The sequence below is a fragment of the Microcaecilia unicolor genome, chromosome 3, assembly GCF_901765095.1.
Source record: "Microcaecilia unicolor chromosome 3, aMicUni1.1, whole genome shotgun sequence".
NCBI lineage: Eukaryota > Metazoa > Chordata > Amphibia > Gymnophiona > Siphonopidae > Microcaecilia > Microcaecilia unicolor.
Genome location: NC_044033.1, coordinates 305,064,161 through 305,083,986, shown reverse-complemented (window position 1 = coordinate 305,083,986; position 19,826 = coordinate 305,064,161). Strand labels below are relative to the sequence as shown.

General features: G+C 44.0%; 1 protein-coding gene across 1 annotated transcript in view; it reads right to left on the bottom strand.

Annotated features, from left to right (window-relative positions):
* The window catches only part of SCN8A (sodium voltage-gated channel alpha subunit 8), a 359,538-nt gene that overhangs the window by 109,905 nt on the left and 229,807 nt on the right, over positions 1–19,826 (bottom strand). Inside the window, exons 19-20 of the mRNA XM_030194998.1 lie at positions 9,559–9,713; positions 2,393–2,566 (exon numbers count right to left, since the gene is read on the bottom strand). Of these exons, the coding sequence (XP_030050858.1) occupies positions 2,393–2,566; positions 9,559–9,713 (329 nt within the window). The remainder of the gene's footprint in view (positions 1–2,392; positions 2,567–9,558; positions 9,714–19,826) is intronic.

The window sequence follows — 19,826 nt, the reverse complement described above, 5'->3', positions numbered from 1 at the left end:
AATTTTCCTACCAATGTGACTGGTCCTCCTCCCTGAATAAATGTCAAAGTCTATTCAAGACCCAATCCCCCCCACATGGTACCATTTCTTAAAATTTTAGTCAGCAGGGTAGGATGGAGGCCTTCTTTCTTTCACTTCCATTGTCAACTTGATATGTGTGGATATCCTGGAGACAGGAGAGTGATTAGTGGACTACAGTGGACACACATATTTGAAGCAGGGGGGTGGGAAAACCTTCAAACCCAATGGGAGTTGCTAAAAGGACAGAAGCTAAGCAGTAGCTGAGCTTCAGAGGGCCCCAGCCACCACAGGAGGCCTGTGGCTGAAAGACAGTGGAACAATGGCCCAGAAATGGACTACCTTATACACTTCAGAGGGTCCATGGCTGAGAAACTGTGGGCTCTCAGCTCTGAGAGCAGATTCCTTGAACATTAATGAGCACTCCTCATATTTACTCTATGCCGTCTGCAATTAGAGAATGCTCAGACTTAATAGATGTGCTATATGTTATTATTGCATTGCCAATAAGAACAGTGTACTACTATTCCTGTTAGTGTATGTTGTTGATTGCCAGGCAGGCCCACAAAAACATGCTCTTTGGTGATATCTCCCATTATTTTATTTATAATTCCATTTTGGGTGGGAAATAGAATAGATACCTAAAGGACTCAAAGTCACAGGAAAAAAGTGATTTTTCAGTAGGGCGCTCTGCAATTATTTATAACAGAGTGGCAGTTTTATTGATGGAATGTTGAAATTGCTATGCAATTGCCTGGAGCATAATTATATACAGACAAGGAAGAACATGTATTAATTAAAACAAAATACAATGAACACTTTTTTCCTAATTTTCCTATTGTCACACAGTGTAAATTTTAAAAATGTGAAAAATCACACCTAATGTAAGCATTAGGACTGTGTCCATGGTGGTGCTTCAGCTCAAATGTAAATCAGCCTGCAATGGAGGTAAATATATTTGGTTCTGAAAGCTGCTGAAAGTGAGCAAAACATACTAGACAGGTGGCTAAAACAATAGTTGTTGGTAGGCAGGTCAGTGGAGGATAGAAATAAGGTGCCTGTAGTAGTGCTCGATGCTGCACACCCAAATATTTAAAATGTTTTGCTAGATATTTAAATATCTAATGATCACATCTATTTTTATAACATCTGTTTATCAGAATACTCTCAGACATTTGCCTTTCAGAGGCCAAAAATGATTAAGGGTGAATCAAGCCCAAAGTGAATCATAGCTTCCTATTTATTTTCTCAGCATTGTTCCATTTATTTAAATTTTTCTCTTTTCCAAGCTCAGGGATCCATGTTTTTGAGTGTCAGAATGGAGATTACCATAGTCTATGGAACTGTGAGTATTAGGAGTGCACTTTGAACAGAAGGGGTATTTTTTCTTGGTGGTGGTGGTGGGTGGGGGGGGTTAACCGAGGATTTACTGAAGTGAGGTACCATGTTAACACATGCTAAAACAATTAATATGGATTTTTTCACAACAGGTCATATTTTATGCAATGAGATCTATTTACTAATAATGTGTTAAAGCTCACTTTAGTCATTCTAGCTCTAAACAAGCCAGTAGGGGAGCAGCTGTGAAACTAGGGAGCTATTCCTTTAGATTCTGGGGCTCTGCCCAGCTGTTCATTGCTGCCATGAGGATAATGGGTCAGATTCTACATATGGCGCCTAAAAAATCCGCACAGAATTAAGCATATTCTATATGATTTAGGCACGGTGTATAGAATACGCTGAATTGATACTGTAGCGCCTAAATCTATGCGCATCCATTTACACCAATAAAAATCTAGTGTAAATCTGTGTGCATAGATTTAGGTGCACTTACCCGTGTTCTGTAATTACACGTGGAAATATTGGAATGCCCATAAACATGCCACTTTTAAGCTACGTGCGTTTATTTTGAACTGCCTGCTTTGCAGTTTAGGCGCAGTTCTTTATATAATACTCTTAGCGAATTCCATGTACATATTGTAATTATTTCCAATTAGTGCTCGTTATTGCTTGCTAAGTGCTGTTAAAAATGCTGATTGCCTTATTAAGCCAACTAAGTTACTCATGTATCTCCACATGGAATCTAGGCGCCATATATAGAATCCAGGGGAATACAGCTCTGACCAGTCTCTACTGATCTGATAACCTTCAGTTTGATAAACCAAGGAACACTGCCAAAAACTGTACAGACAGTACCCATTCTAGTTGCCAACTGTTGTGTTAAAATTCAGAGATGCCTACATCAAATAAATCTGTGAAACCCACTTTTTATTTCCCCCTGATCAGGCAAAAAACTGCATTAATTTGAATCCCAGAAGGCTTCCCCCTAACGTTCCCAGGCTCTAGGATTTGAAATAAGAAAAATAATACGTACAGCTACAATGAGGAAATCCAGCCAGCACCAGGCATTGGTGAAGAACTTGACAAATCCGTATGCCAGCCACTTCAGCAGCATCTCCAGGATGAAAATGTAGGTAAACACCTTGTCTGCATATTCTAGTATGGTCCTGATAGTCTTTCGCTGTTCAACATAAATATCTTCAAATGCCTGGGGGAGAAAGGTTAAAAAGAACCAGATGCTATTAGTGGATTATTTTTGGAGGGAAGCAATCTTCAAACTTCCAAATTAACACAAAGACTATGCATGATGTTTACCAATTTTCAAACCTTTGAAACTTGTTTTAGGTATAACGTATGCATACCACCTGTACTTTCTTTTTCTGTGAATAGAACTTTTCATGTCCAACGCTATGCATGCACCTGCAAAATTCTACACACAGAAAAAACGTTCATGCAAATAATAAATCCCATAAAAAAGAAACAAAAACAATATGAATGTACACATTTACTACTACTCCTACTACTTATCATTTCTATAGAGCTACTAGATGTACACAGCGCTGTACACTTGAACATGAACAGATAGTCCCTGCTTGACAGAGCTTACAATCTAATCAGACAAACAGGACAAATAAGGGATAAGGAAATTACTTAAGGTGGGAATGACAAAACTGACATGGGTACTGAACAAGTGAATAGGGGTTAGGAGTTAAAAGCAGCCTCAAAAAGGTGGGCTTTTAGCCTAGATTTGAAGACGGCCAGAGATGGAACTTGACATACTGGCTCAGGAAGTCTAATCCACGCATATGGTGCAGCAAGATAAAAGGAATGGAGTCTGGAGTTTGTAGTGGAGGAGAAGGGTACAGATAAGAGAGATTTAGCCAATGAATGGAGTTCCCAGGGAGGAGTGTAAGGAGAGATAAAGTGGAGAGGTACTGAGGAGCTGCAGAGTGAATGCACTTGCAAGTCAATAAGAGAAGTTTGAACTGTATGAAGAGAGCCAATAACGTGACTTAGGATAGGGCTAATTTGAGCATAGCAACACTGGCGGAATCATGGGTGTAGCATGGGGGGGGGCGAGGGGGCAGTGCCCCCCAAATGAGCTTCCACCCCATCCTCCGATCCCCCAAGTCGCCAGCAGCCTCTGAGAGAAAGCAGCAAGCACGCTGCTTTAGACCTGCCCCCGGAAACCTTTCTTTCTCCTTCAACTTCCTGTTCCAACATAGGCGGGAAGCTGTAGGAGAAAGAAGGGTTTCCGGGGCAGGTCTAAAGTAGTGTGCATGCTGCTTTCGCTGAGGCTGCCATTAGCTTGGGGGATTGGAAGACTGGGGGGAGGCAATACCAGGCACCACTGGAAGACTCCAGTTCTGTGGTGATGGTGGCGACTCGAAGTAGATCGAGAGAGACAGGAATGGGCCTGGGCAGGGAAGGGTAAAGAAAATGGATGGAAGGGAGGAAGAAGATGGATGCGACTAGGGGTGTGGGGGACAGAAAGGGAGAAGAAAATGGATGGAAGGGAGGAAGAAGATGGATGCGACTAGGGGTGTGGGAGGAAGAGGAACAGAGAAGAAGATGAGTGGGACTTGGTGGGGGAGGGAGAAGGAGCAGAAGATGGATGGGACTAGATGGTGTGGGTTAGGGGAGGGAGAAGGAGCAGAAGATGGATGTGACCAAGGGTGTGGGGGGAAGGGAAACAGAGCACAAAATGAGTGGGACTTTGTGATTGAATGGGAAAGGAAGACAACAAGAGGAGAGAGAAGAAATGGAAAAGCCAACCTAGAAAACAATTTAGAAGACTGACACATGGAAAGCGGAAGAGAGTGAGACCAGCCCAATCAGAAAAATAGTGCTCAGACAACAAAGGTAGAAAAGAAAAAAAATTATTTTTATGTAATATTTTTTTAAAGATTGAGATGTGCCTGCTTTGTGAAATGTACATTTATTTATTGATTTATTTATTTATTTTAGTTTTGTATTTTGCAGAGTACTAGAGAAAAAAACATTTCTGTTTCTCTCTTACCAGTATTGCCCTGCTTGTAGAGTCTGGTTTTCTTAGGTGGAGGGGAGGAGGGAGATCGCCATTTCAGTTTTTGTCTGAATGGGTCCCCTATTTATATGTATATATATATACTGGCTTCATATTCAGTGTTCTAGGCTTGTGTGTGTGTTTTGAATAATTATAATGAATATGTATAAGATGTATGTATGCAAATATGCCACTCCCCACCCTTTGGCCCCCCCCCTACACACACACAAATGAAACTGTCAAACTACACCCATGGGCAGAATATAAGTTGTGAAGCAGAATTCTGAACGGATTGAAGGGGAGAGAGATAGCTTGATGGGAGACCTGTGAGAAGCAAGTTGTGAGAGGTGATAAGAGTGTGGATAAGGGTTTTGGTAGTGTGCTCAGAAAGGAAGGGATGAATTGAAACAGGTTTTAGCAATCTGTTGGATATGTGCAGAGAAAGAGAGAGAGGAGTCAAAGATAAACCCAAGGTTACGAGCTGATGACTCAGGGAGGATGAGAGTGTTATCCACAGAGATAGAGATTGAAGGAAGAGGAGAGGTGGGTTTAGGGGGATAGATAAGAAGCTCAGTCTTGGTCATGTTTAGTTTCAGGCATTGGTGAGATATTCAGGCAGCAATGTTAGACAGGCAGACTGATACTTTCGCCTGGATTTGTACTGAAATTTCTGGTGTGGAGAGATAGATCTGAGAGTCATCAGCATAAAGATGATACTGAAAACCATGGGATGAGATCAGATAACCAAGGGAAGAAGTATAGATGGAGAAAAGAAGAGGTCCCAAGACAGAGCCCTGAGGTACACCAACTGATAATGGGATAGAAGTGGAAGAACCACAAGAGATGAAGGAAAGTCAAGAAAATGGCGGTGAATAGCACATTCAAGTAGCTTGGATAGGAAAGGGAGGAGGGAGATGGGGTGATAGTTGGACAGATAGGTTGGGTCCAATTAAAGTTTTTTGAGAAGTGGTGTAACTATGGCATGTTTGAGGGCATCAGGAACAGTTGCAGTGGAAAGTGAAAGATTGGGGATATGACAGATAGAAGGGATGACTATAGGAGAGATATTCCTAAGTAGATGGGTGGGAATAGGCTCAGAGGTACAGGTAGTACATGTTTGGGGTTTTTGTTACAAAAACATACAAAAACATGCAATTTATACAAAGAAACATTTTTGCAAAGGGTCATAATTTATTCCGCAATTTTAACATGACGCAAAGACTTTCCAATGCATAAACACATTGCTAGGCAAAAATGTGTACAAGAAACAACTGTGATGCTACAAGATGTACCCACCAGACTTCTGTATAATATTTAAATCTCACCCTTTTAAACTCTAGGTCAATGGTTTTAAACCTAGTCCTCAAGACCTTCCAGCAGGTCTGATTTCAGGAAGTCCACAATAAGGCAAAACTTTATAGTAATAATTTTTTCAGGTATAACAGAAGCAGAAAGCCTGCAAGGGAAATCAGCGGAACTGTCAGATCATCAAGAAGTAAAAGGGGCACTCTGGGAGGACAAGGCCATAGAGGAGAGACTGAATTAATTCTTTGTTTCGGTCTTTACTGAAGAAGGTGTAAGAGATCTACCTGTGCAAGAAATGGGTTTCGATTGTATGGAGAAACAAATCTGAGTGAACCTAGGAGATGTAATGAGACAAATCGACGATCAGACAGTATACATCCCAGAGTAATAAAACAACTCAAATGCAAAATTGCTGATCTTCTGTAACCTATCATTAAAATCGTCTATAAAAACCTGAAGACTGGAGGGTGACCAACACAATACCAATTTTTAAAAAGGGTTCCAGGGGAGTTCCGGGAAATTACAGACCGGTTAAACCTGTGCCAGGCAAAATGATAGAAACTATCAAAGAATAAAATTACCAAACACAGACAAATATGATTTATGGAACAGAGTTAACATGGATTCAGCCGCCAATTTGCCTCACTTCTTTGAAAGCATGACTAAACATGTGGAGAAAGGTGAGCCTGTTTATACAGTATATCTAGATTTTCTGAAAGTTTTTGACGAACTCCTTCATGAAAGACTCCAGAGAAAATTAAACAGCCACAGGATAGGAAGCAATGTTCAATTATAGATTGAGATAGAAAACAGAGGGTAGGGTTAAAAGGCCACTTCTCTCAATGAAGGAAGGTAAATAGTGGAATCTTCCAGGGATATGTACTGGAACCAGTAAATGGTAACAACGAGGAAGGAGATTAAATTTGCAGATGAAACAAAACTATTTAAAGTTGTTAAATCACATGCGAACTGTGAGAAATTGCAGGAGGACCTTAGAAGATTGGAAGACTGGGCATCCAAATGGAAGATGAAATTTAATGTGGACAAATAAAAAGTGATGCACATTGGGAAGAATAATCCAAATCATAGTTACTTGCTGCTAAATTCCACATTAGGCATCACCATCCAAGAAAAAGATCCAGGTGTCATTGTGAACAATACAATGAAATCTTTTGTGGCAGTGGTCAAAAAAGCATACAGAATGCTAGGAATTATTAGGAAATGGATAGAAAAAAAAGACAAATATTATAATGCCTCTGTATCACTCCATGATACACAATTGCACACACTCAGTAGTGTGTGCAATTGTAGTCAACATATCTCAAAAAAGATATAGCGGAATTAGAAGGGATTCAAAGAAGGGAACCAAAATGATTAAGGGGATGGAAAAGCTTAAGGGATGTGCTAGAGGTCCACAAAATCCTGAGTAGAATAGATTGGGTAAATGTGAATTGACTGTTTACGCTTTCAAAAAGTACAAAGACTGAAGGACACTCCATGAAGTTACATAGAAATACTTTTAAAATTAATAGTAGAACATTTATTTTCACTCAACAAATTGTTAAGCTTTGAAACTCGTTGCCAAAGGATATGGTAACAGCAGTTAGCATATCTGGATTTAAAAAAGGTTTGAACAAGCTTCTGGAGGAAAAGTCCACAATCTGCTATTAAGATAGCCATGGAGAAAGCCACTACTTATCCCTGGAATTGGTAGCATGGAATCTTGCTACTCTTTGGGATTCTGCCAGGTACTTGTGACCTGGACTGACCACTGTTGGAAGCAGGTTAAATGGACCCAGTATGGTTATTCTTATGTTATGTTCTATGCATCCTTATGTTATGTTCTATGAATATTCTTAAATTTTCATGCATTTATTTTTGAGAACTGGTTTAATATATAGATAGATAGAGATATAGCTATCTGTTACTCTGAAAAAAAAGAAACAGAGCTGCTGAGGTTCTCCTGTAGCAGATATGACCAGACAAAAACTGATGCTTCATCTCATACTGCTACCAAGATATATTGGGACCCAGGGCAGTAGCAGGTGTCCTGAAGCTCTATCTCAGTGACCTCATTCTGATTCAGCAAGGGCTGTTTGCTGAGGCTCTGGATAATCATCCTATTTATCCACTTCCTAAAACCAGCCCTGACTGCTGCAACTGACATACTGCAATGCTAGCCTTTTCAAACTATTTACAAAACAAATTTCGCACACAGTATACAGGATGCACTTGACAAAAAAATCCCAACACAGGTCGTGTTTCGGCACGGAATGCCTTCATCAGGGGACCTGTACAAGTCATACCACGTGGAAACTGCAAGTTGCTAAAATATGTGAAATGCTAGCTTACAATGTGCTAATCTGAATTGCACAGAATAATCAGTGTACCAATTTGGAAATCAGAGGTGTCTTCTGAAAAGGCCTGAGATCCTGTACAAAACAAGGTAAGTATCTTGCTTATAGTTTTGTTTTTTGCAATCGTTAGTATTGGATGAAGAATATATATTGCACATTTTTGTACAATATTGAACTGTGAAAACAAGGAGGTTTTTTGGCCCATGATGGAATGGTAGCGATGAGACCTGATAGTTCACCTCATTGTCTGGATAACTGAGGCTTTTTTTCTCCTAAAAATTGTTTTAAAATTATTGAAAAATTATTTGAGATATTTGGTAAGTGAATCTAGCCTATCCATTTGTTGGTGGAAGTGTTAACTTACGCATTTTATAGGAGATTTCTTGCCATTGATACGTTAAGTACCCACCAATGGCATCCAGACAGTACCAATGACAGCCTTTTATGCTGTTCCTCACCACTCTACCTTTCTTCCCCAGTGTGCAGCTATCACCGCATCTACATTGAAACCTTGTGGACAGCATGAATCATTCATAATCTTGTGACATCATGAATGGAACATGCTGCCTATGAGATTTTAATGCATGCGCCATGCCGGCCCCAAAACTGGAAAAGTATGTGGCTCTTGGATCTCTTCTGCTGGTGGAGTTTCAGGATCTCTGCCAGCCATGGCAATTTGAGTTGACCGTGGATAGACCAGGAGGGACCTGGACCCCCTCTTAGGCCCACCTGTGGCCAAGGCCGGTCTTAGCAAGTGCGGGGCCCTGTGCAGACCAATTTGATTGGCCCCCATCCTAGCCCCGCCCCACCCTAGCTCCAGGGCGGCCACCCCTCCCTCCGAGCTCCCGGGCCATCCCCTCCGAGTTCCAGGACCATCCCCCCTCCAAGCTCCAGGGCCCCTCCCTTCTTCCCAGCTCCAAGGCCCCCCCTCCCTCCTTCCCAACTCCAAGGCCCCCCTCCCTCCTTCCTTCCCAGCTCCAAGGCCTCCCTCCCTCCCTCCCAGCTCCAAGGCCCCTTCCCTCCCTCTCTCCCTCCCAGCTCCAAGGACCCCTCCCTCCGAGGCCTCCCTCCCTCTGAATTTTAAAAGTTACCTCGTCGGGTTACAGGCAGCGGCAGGTAGCAGCAGTGAAAAGTGTGCGAGCTCAGTGCTTCAGGCGCCTTCCTTTCTCTCTCTCAGCTCTGGTCCCACCCATGAGGGTGGGACCAGAGCTGAGAGAGGGAAGGGAACAGGGAAGGCGCCTGAAGCGCCGAGCAGCTCGCACGCTTTTCACTGCTGCCACCTGCCGCTGCCTGTAACCCAACGAGGTAACTTTTAAAATTTAGAGGAAGGGGGACTGGAACTCGGGCGGTTGGGGCGGAGGCGTGCCTCGCGGGGCCCCCTTGAGCGCAAGGCCCTATGCGGTTGCCTCAGTCGCCTCGCCCTAAGACCGGCCCTGCCTGTGGCTATACCCCTGCAATATAAACAGGACAGAGTCCCAACATCTCTGCCTAATGTTTCCAGCAGTTACTTACCAAGGCACCACTGCTAAGTAGGATCATGAAAATGATGAAGGTTTCAAACCAGTTGTGCTCAACAATCAGGTAGCAGGTCTTCCGCAGGGTCCACCAAGATTTGCCTAGACCTTCTTCTATGTTGATGTAGCAGCACTTAAAACGTGCCGTGCAGCCTACAACATGGAAGGAGCAAAATGGTTAGGCCTTAAACTAATCTAGGTTTTATATATTTAAAAAAAACTAGACATTTTATAAACAAGCAGCCCATAAGAATTAGGGATTACAAGTATTAAATGATTAGTTAGTCTATCCATTTAACCTTGCTTTTTAACGAGTTAATAATTCCCATACAACAGCATAAGCTAATCCCTGGAGTCCTCCTCTACCTCACACCTATCACCTCCATGCCCGGCCCAGGTTTCTGCTCAGCTCCGTCTTGCTTCATGCTTGGAGGACCAGCCTTGGAAAGGGCAGGAGCCCTCACACTACCAGAAAGGTTGGTGAGTTCTTGTCTTCAATTCCTTCAGAGGAAGGGGTAGAAGGTGAGTGTTTGGACTCTTGCATTCTTCTCTGCTACACAGATCAGAGCTGCCAGAGGGAAAGGGGGAGAATGTCATAGGGTATGTGATCAGAATTCCCATGTAGCTAGTCGGAGTGGGTTGCCATGCCATTGCCTGCCTGTGGGAAGCTATGTTTTTCGGGGAGAGGGGAAACAGTTCTCTCTCTTACTCCCTCTCCTCCACCATTTGGCGGGGGGAGAGGGTAGGCTGGTGGCATTGCAAGGTTCATTTGTGACTTTAACTCTTTCATCCATGGCACCATGAGGGGCATAATCGAACACGAACGCCCATCTCCATGGGCGTCTATCTCCGAGAACGGATATGTGAAGGGGCGGGACAAACCATAGTTTTGAAAAAAATGGTTGTCCATCTTTTTTCCAATAATACAGTTTGTGCCAGCCAAATGCATCGGATTTGTGCAGATTTGAGCTGGGCGGTTTCGTTTTTCAGCGATAATGGGAAACGAAGGCGCCCCGCTCAAAAACGAACAAATCCAAGGCATTGGGTCGGGGCCAGGATTCGTAGTGCACTGGTCCCCCTCACATGCCAGGACGCCAACCGGGCACCCTAGGCGGCACTTGTAACAATTAAAAAAAAAGTTAACTACCTTTGAAGTCCATAGCTCCCTTCCCTTGGGTGCTGAGCCCCCCAAATCCCCCCCAAAACCCACTCCCCACAACTCTACACCATTACCATAGCACTTAGGGATGAAGGGGGGCAGGACCGTGCCTAGGGTCTCTGGCGTCCCCCTGCAGACTATCAATTGGTGCGCGCCCCCTCCCCCCGGACCTGCCTGGCCTCAAGGCGTGTAACCCGCACAGAGCAGCAGGTACAATTCTAAACTAAGGCATGGGGGAGGGGGTAACCTGCACAGAACAGCAGGTACAGCTCTAGCCACCTAACTGGGCAGACTAGATGGGCCGTACTGGAAAGAATATATCAGCACAACTGCCTAGCCCAGGAAGATCTTCTTTACCAAACGCTAACCAGAAACCTACTGTGCTGGTGTCCCACCGTCCTTTCTCACTTTTCTTTGCAGCCCCACCCCTCGAAATACTCAGCAAAAGAATGCATTCACCTTTATACGGAGCAGAAAAATTATTTTCGATTACTACTTCTTCTTCAAAGAAAGGCGCTGCCCTCCACTGATAGCTGTACATCTTATCTATGACTTAGGAATGTCAACAATAGTCCATAGAATGTTTTAAATTCAGAAATTTGCATTACTGCACAGACAGATATGCTCATTCCAATCAGGCATGCTGACATCAACATCTGTCCTTTGCTCTGTTTACTGATGAAAACTAAGATAAATGTGGGGGTTTTACACTAGATGATCAGGTTGGCCAAATACAAACATCTTTCATTGTTGTTCCAGCTTTAATTACTAATTTGCCAAGAAGATACAACCTAAGCTTTTGAGTAGGCCCACAGCAGAATTTGCTTTGAAAAGAATGAACTTAGGGGTGAATTCACACATATTTTCTTTCTTTCTTTCTTTCTTTCTTTCTTTCTTTTTCTCATATGTGGGTTCAAAATGGCAAACATTACAACCCTTGAGAGTGCTAATGGCTGCAGTTCAAGAGCTAATTCATCTTCTGTCTGTGAGAATATTCAGCATTATAACTGTGTATTCTTACACTCATTCTGAAAGTACAAAAATAGTTGTCCCTAGACATTAGAGTTCTTCTTTGTTTCTACAAACTCAGTTTGTAATTATGACCGATTTTAAATTCTTCACCAGCAGCGAGCTACCATCAACCTTTTAAAAGCAAATGCATTATATTTACAGATAATAACAATACCTAACTGCAACAAATGATGACATCCTGGCAGGCGAGCGAGCGGGGGTTGTAAAAGCAGCCTGCCTTCAAGGGCGCCGTTGAGTTGTATTAAAAAAAAAAAAAAACCTTACCGCGTTGGCGAACTGGCGGGCGGGGCGCCAGTAGTAAAAGCAACAAGCAGGCAAGCTCGTCTCCGTCCGCTTCCCTGCCCTCTCAGCGTCCCGCCCGCCCGAAAGGAAATGACATCAGAGGAAGGTGGGACGCAGAGAGGGCAGGGAAGTGGACGGAGACGAGCTTACCTGCTTGTTGCTTTTACTATTGGCGCGCCCCGCCCGCCAGTTCGCCAACGCGGTAAGGTTTTGTTTTTTTTTAATACAACTCGACAGTGCCCTTGAAGGCAGGCGCCCCCCTGCAGTGCTTACCGCGCTTACCGTGTTGGCACGGCCCTGAAGGGGGGCACCTACATGTGGGTACAGTGGGTTTTGGGGGCGGTTTGGAGGGCTCCCATTTACCACCACAAGTGTAACAGGTAATAGGGGGGGATGGGCCTGGGTCCACCTGCCTGAAGTCCACTGCACCCAGTAACAACTGCTCCAGGGACCTGCATACTGCTGTCATGGAGCTGGGTATGACATTTGAGGCTGGCATACAGGCTGGAAAAAAAAAGATTTTAAAGTTGGTTTTTTTGGGGGTGGGAGGGAGTTAGTTCCCTCCGGTGGTCATCTGGTCATTTAGGGCACTTTTTTGGGACTTGTTCGTGAAAAAAAAGGATTAAAAAAAAAGTGACCCAAATTCACGCTAAAAACACCTTTCTTTTTTTGAGTATCGGCCGAAGACACCCATCTCTCCTCGGCCGATAACCACGCCCCAGTCCCACCTTCACCACACCTCCAACACGCCCCCGTCAACTTTGGTCGTTTCCACAACAGATTGCAGATGAAGACGCCCAAAATCGGCTTTCGATTATACCGATTTGGGCGCCCACAGGAGAAAGACGCCCATCTCCTGATTTGGGTCGAAATATGGGCGTCTTTCTCTTTCGAAAATAAGCAAGCCTGTGACTCTGGCATAACGTTAGAATTTATTAATGGTTAAGGGGACAATTTTCAAAACTCTAGGGTTAGAGGAAGAAGCGATGTCACCATCCTCAATGGCAGTTCAGGGCTGAGGCTCTGACATCCTGAATTTTAAAAAAGCCTATCTCATTCTCAATATAAGCACCTCCAAAGGCTACTAAAATCACTGCTGAATGAGGACAAATTTGAGAACCCAATGGATAGGATCTAAAAGAAGAAAATGATAGACCTCTGAATTTGTATTCCAAACTACATATCAGTAGATAGTGAGAAGTTAGATTTCATCTTGAGGGCTATGTGAATATCACTAACAGAACAGGAGAGAGCAGATCTAAATACATCTTGGATAGGGAGAACTGCAGTTTTACCAAAATGTATGTATTTGTTCCAGGCTTCCCCATTGGAAGATATTCTCCCAAATAGATAAAACATGATTAATTTATTTGGGTAGCACGGAAAATACTGACTAAATCTAAAGAAAGAATTTTATAAGTACCCGATCTCCAGCTCTACTATTGGGCAGTTCAATTGAGAACAATCTTAAATTTGATCAATGAAACCCCATACACTGGGTGATCTTGGAAGAGTCATGTAGTAAAGATTAGTTTCTATACTACTGGCTGGGTTAAGTGTGGAATGTTTATATTTATTAAAAGCGAAGATACTTACCTGTAGCAGATGTCCTCCGAGGACAGCAGGCCATTCATTTTTACATGTGGTTGACGTCATCCATGTTGCCTGGTACAGAGCTTAAACAAGCTACTAGAGCTTTAAGAGCACGTGTCTTCCCACGCACTGGGAGAGCGCAGGACCATCGATACAATACTATACCATACTACAAAAAGGAAACAACTCCAAGGGGAGGTGGGAGGATATATGAGAATGAATGGCCTGATGTTCTCGGAGAACACCTGCTAGAGGTAAGTATCTTTGCTTTCTCCGAGGACAAGCAGGCCATGTTCTTACACATGGGAAATTAATCCCCAGCTACTAGGCTCACTGAAAACAACAACCATAGGTCAATAGGGCCTTGCAACGGCAAGGACAAAATAGTAATTTACCTGAAACTATATACAACTGTGTGAGAGTGCAGCCTGGAACAGAAAATGGGCCTAGATGGTGAAGTTGGATTCTAGACACATTCTGTATGACTGTCTGTCCAAACCAACTATTGTGTTGGGTATCCTGCGCGAAGCAGCAGTGTGCTGTTAATGGGTGGACTGGAGACCACATTGCAACCATGCAAATTTCTTCAATGGAGGCTGACCTCATGTGGACTACTGACACAGCGATGGCTCTGACATTCTGAGCCTTGATATGACCCTCAAGAGTCAGCCCAGTTTGGGTATAAGTGAATGAAATGCAATCTGTCAGCCAATTGGAGATTGTTTCCCGATGGCAACCCCCATCCTGTTGGGATCAAAAGAAACAAAAAAGCTGGGTGGACAGTCTGTAGGGCCTAGTCCACTCCAAGTAAAAGGCCAATGCTCGCTTGCACTGCAAGGTGTGCAGTACGTTTTCACCAGGATGGACATGTGGTTTGGGAAAGAATGTTGGGAGAACAATCGACTGGTTCAGATGAAACAACGACACAACCTTAGGCAGGTACTTAGGGTATATACAGAAAACTACTCTGTTATGATGAAATTTCGTGTAAGGTGGATCCTCTACTAGGGCCTGAAGTTCACTAACACTGCGAGCTGAAGTAACAGTCACCATAAACAGGACCTTCCAGGTCAAGTAATTCAGATAACAGGAATCCAGCAGTTTAAAAGGAGCTTTCATCAGATGGGTGAGTAAGACATTGAGGTCCCATGACACAGGTGGAGGTTTGATGGGGGCTTTGTCAAAAGCAAACCTCTCATGAAGCGAACAACTAGAGGCTGTCCAGAGATGGGCTTACCGTCTACATGGTGGTGGTAAGCACTAATTGCACTAAGGTGAACCCCTTATAGAGCTGGTTTTGAGAACAGACTCAAAGGTGTAAAAGGTATTCAAGCAGAGTTTGTATACGGCAAGAATGGAGATCTAGGGCCTTGCCCTCACACCAGATGGCAAACCTGCTCCACTTTGGAAGAGTAACACCTCTTTGTGGAATCTTTCCTGGAAGCCAGCAAGACTCAGGAGACACCCTCAGGAAGATGCACAGAAGCAAATTCTAAGCTCTCAACATCCAGGCTGCAAGGACCAGAGATTGGAGATTGGGATGCAGAAGAGATCCCGCATTCTGCATGATGAGGGTCGGAAAACACTCCAATCTCCAAGGTTCTTCAGAGGACAACTTCAGAAGAAAAGGGAACCAGATTTGCTTGGGCTAATATGGAGCAATCAGGATCATGGTTCCTCGGACTTGCTCAAGTTCCAGTAAAGTCGTCTCCACCAGAGGGAAGGGAGGATAAGCATACAGAAGACCTATCCCCCAATGAAGGAGGAAGGCATCTGACGCTAGTCAGTCGTGGGCCTGCAACCTGGAATAGAATTGAGGGACTTTTTGATTGAGTTGAGTGGCAAAATGGTCCACTGAGGGGGTGCCCTACACTTGGAAGATCTCACAGGCAATGCCTATGTTGAGTGACCAATCAATTGGTTACATGACCCTGCTCAGTCTATTGGCTAGGCTGTTGTGCCTACCAGGTAAGTGGCCCTGAAAAACATCCCATGCTGGACTGCCCACTGCCACATCCGGATGGCCTCCTGACACAGTGGGTGTGATCCAGTATCCCCCCCCCCCTGCTTGTTGGTGTAGTATATTGCAACCTAATTGCCTGTTTGAATGAGTACAGTTAGGTTGGACAGTCAATCTCTGAAAGCCTTTAGAGCGTTCCAGATTACCTGTAGCTCCAGTGACCAAGCACCCTGGGTGTGAAGCCTATCTACATGGGTCCCCCAACCCAGGCGGGATGCATCTGTCATCAGCACCTTCTGGGGCTGAGAAATTTAAAATGGAAGTTCCACAGTCAAATTGGACCGAATTGTCCAGCAATGGAGAGACCGAATCAACTCTGATGTTACTCGGATGACATTCAATGGTTCTCCAAGGCTTGACACCACTAGGAAGCTAGGGTCCACTGGGCAGATCTCATATGAAGACGTGCCATAGGCATGACATGGACAGTGGAGGCCATGTGGCTAAACATTTTCAACATCTTCCGAGCAGTGACCTGTTAGCTGGCTTGGTCCTGAGTAGCAAGAGCAACAAGAGTGTCCACCATCAGCACAGGGAGAAAAGCCTGCGCCTGCTGCATGTCTAGCAGGGCTCCAGTGAACTCCAATTGCTGAACCAGATGGAGATGGGACGGGGTAGTTTAAAATGAATCCTAGTAGCTCTAGCACCCAAATAGTTCTCTGCATGTACTCCTGAGCACTGTCCTACGACATGCTCTTCACCAGCCAATCAACCAGATAAGGGAACACTGCAACTACTGCAAGACACTTGGTAAAAACCTTGGGAGCCGACATAGGCCAAAAGTCAACACAAGGTACTGGAAGTGATGTTCCCCCAGCCGAAATCGAAGATACTTTCTGTGACCTGGAAGTATCGGGATCTGAGTGTAAGCATCACCAATCATTTTCATGAATCATGGGGAGAAGGGTGCCCAGGGAAACCATCCTGAATTTGTCTATGTCCAGGAATTTGCTCAGAGCCCTTAAGTCTAAGATGGGACGCATCCCCCCTGTTTTCTTGGGTACAAGGAAATACCTGGAATAGAATCTCTGCCATTCTTCCCCTGGTGGAATGGCTCAACTGCATGAGCCTTTAGAAGGGTGGAGAGTTCCTCTTGAAGTACCTGCTTGTGCTGACAGCTGAAGTGAGACACTCTCAGTGGGCAATTTGGTGGTTGTTGATGCCAATGCAGGGTGTAACTGAGATGGATTATTTGGAGAACCCATTAGTTGGAGGTTGCAAGGGGCCACCATTCTTGGAAAAAATTCAGTTTCCTCCCTGACTGGCAGGTCGTACAAGATGGTTACCTTTACTGCAGCTATGTCTGTTGGCGCCAGTCAAAAGCTCGTAACCGGCGGAGGCTGATCCAAGATGGTGTCGAGTTAAGACGTGGATACTGCACTCGGAGAGAAAAGTTTCCTGATTGAGTTCTTCTTCTGATTATTATGCCTAAGAGGAAGGGGAAAGTTAGAGGATGACTCTCCTTACCCTCGATGGACCCCAATCGAAGGCAATCTCCGATCACAGACTTCACGATCTCTGTTACATCGCAGGGCGTTCCGCTGCCCGAAGCTGAGAGGAGCTCGGGCCTGGAGAGTGAGGTTTCACTCAGCCCGCGTCAGGCTCTTGAGGCGGGAAGCAGTGCCGGGGGAAGTCCCGCCCAACAGCCGGAGAACGAGGCTGTGCAGCGGGGAGAGGAGAATTCCTTCGGCGACTTGGAAGCGCCTCAGCTAGAGAGTATCCGGGAAGAACCAAGCCTGACTTCCACCCCCAAGGACAGCAGTGGGAATATTCTGGAGCAGAACTCTGCTACGCAGCAAATGGCTGAAACGCAGCCAGTCCCAGAAATACAACTGCTACCCCTGAAAAAACTATCAACAGTGACATTAGAATCTCTTTGGGGGGCAGTGGAATCATTGCATAAGGTATGCCTTAACTTTGTTATGAATTCAAATTCAAATACTGTGAAAATTGACTCTTTTCAAACTGAACTAGCCTCACAAGCGACAAATTTAAAACAAGTGGAACTTTCAGTAACTCAGCTAAAAGAACAGGAAAATAAACTCCAGAATGCTGACCAGGTACACAGGAAAATAGAGAACTTAGAAAATGGAGCAAGAAACTTAAACTTGAGGCTATTGAATTTTCCTTTTCTTAAGTATACCCCATTAAGAGATTTATTCAACAAGTTTCTTAGAGAGGTTTTCAAATATCCTGAAGATAACATTCCTCCAATACAAAAATTATACTTGTTGCCAAATCGTGGTTCAAAAACAAAAGTTCAACCACTTTTAATTCAAGACTCTGAAAATCTAGATGTTTCTGCTCTTTTGGAACAGTCACAAGAAGATATTGAATACAGGACTACTTTATTGGTGACTTTTGTTTTCCTTATGGATAAAGAGGCTTTATTGAGACAATACTTAAGACAAATTTCCTCAGTAATATTTATGGGGGAAAAAGTTCAGATATTTCCGGATGTATCCAGAACTACGCAAGAAAGGAGGAAGAAATTTTTACTTTTAAGACAAGAGACAGTTCATCTGGGGGCTAAATTTCAATTGAGATTTCCTTGTAAATGTGTGATATTTTTTGAAAATAAGACATACCATTTTTTTGATCCAATACAACTTAGATCTTTTTTAAATGCGAGAGTTCCAAAATCCCCATAGGTATCTAACGTAAGACTTTGATTTATGATGATGTAACAGTCGACGCTATTCTTTTCTGAATATGTTTCTTTGAATATATCCTTTATCCTCTATATAAGGTTTATGTAAATCAACCTCCCACTTTTGAGGACTATGTATAAGGAGAATAATTTTGTTTTCTTATGGTATTAACCATAATGATAATGTATATTTCCTTGGAATCTTTTATATATTTCTTGACAAAGTTTATCTTTGGGAATGTAAATTGAAAACTGCATAAATAAAGAATAAAAAAAAAGCTCGTAACCGGCTTTGACTGGGGAGCCGGCTGGGCCTTAGAAACACTCTGTTGACAAAAATGAGCACTGGGACTGAGCCTGATGAGGCTGGCGAGAAGAAGGATGAAAATCAAGGATGGGAATCAAAACAGTCAAATATGCCCTCCTAAAATCAATAATATTTCATAAAGACATAGTAAAACCATGCTAAAACTTTGAAAAATAAAAACTTTTTAAACACAAAAATAGGCATAAGAAGCACTAAAAAGATGATCGGATGCTTATCATCAATAATAAATACAATAAAATAAATACATAGAAAAGCTTAATTCAAAAGCATATGACCTATAAAATTGATATAAAATCCTTAAATAAAACAATAAATATATACAAAAATGCAAAGTCAATAAATACTACAAAATATAAAATTAAACAAATGAAAAAAGGAATAATAATCATATGGTCATCTCATCCTATATAATAATTCTCATCTCCAACATTCTAATGTGCCTGGTACCATGGCTCCCTTGGAGGTGGTTTGCTAGGCAGTTTAGAATGCACTGACATCAGTGATGTCACTGACAGCTGATTCCAAGGCAAGGGGAGGAGTCCGCGTGTTTCCCTACTCCTCCCACTGCCTGGGAAACAGCTGTCAGTGCCCCCTCCCCCTCGGCGCAACACCCAAGCCCCTGCCCTGCAAAACCGCGAGCCAGGCTCCTCCCCCTGCCTACCAATCAGCTCTCAGTGCCCCCCCTCGGTGCAACACCCAAGCCCCTCCGCCCGGCGCAGCACCCAAGCCCCTACCCCCCCCTCGACGCATCACCCAAGACCCTCCCCCCCGGCGCATCACCAAAGCCCCTACCCTCCCCTCTCGGGCACACCAACTCCCTCGCCACCCGCAGCCGCCAATACTAACGCTGTCCGGCCGCTGCTGCTTCTCCTGTGGAGCAGCAGTGGCCGGTACATAAAGAAAAAAGCCAAAAAAAGATTTTTAACCTGAAACGCAGCTCCGTAGACAGCCATCTGGCATTGGCTGTCGTCACTGCAGCCGCTCCTCTTCTCCCCTCCACGTCACTGCCCCTGCAGGAAGACCCCGGAGGAGCGCAGCGACGTCAGAGGGGAGAGGAGGAGCGGCTGCAGAGATGACAGCCAATGCCAGATGGCTGTCTACGGAGCCGCGTTTCAGGTTTAAAATTTTTATTTTGGCTTTTTTCTTTTTGTACCGGCCGCTGCTGCTCAACAGGAGACTCAGCAGCGGCCGGACAGTGTTAA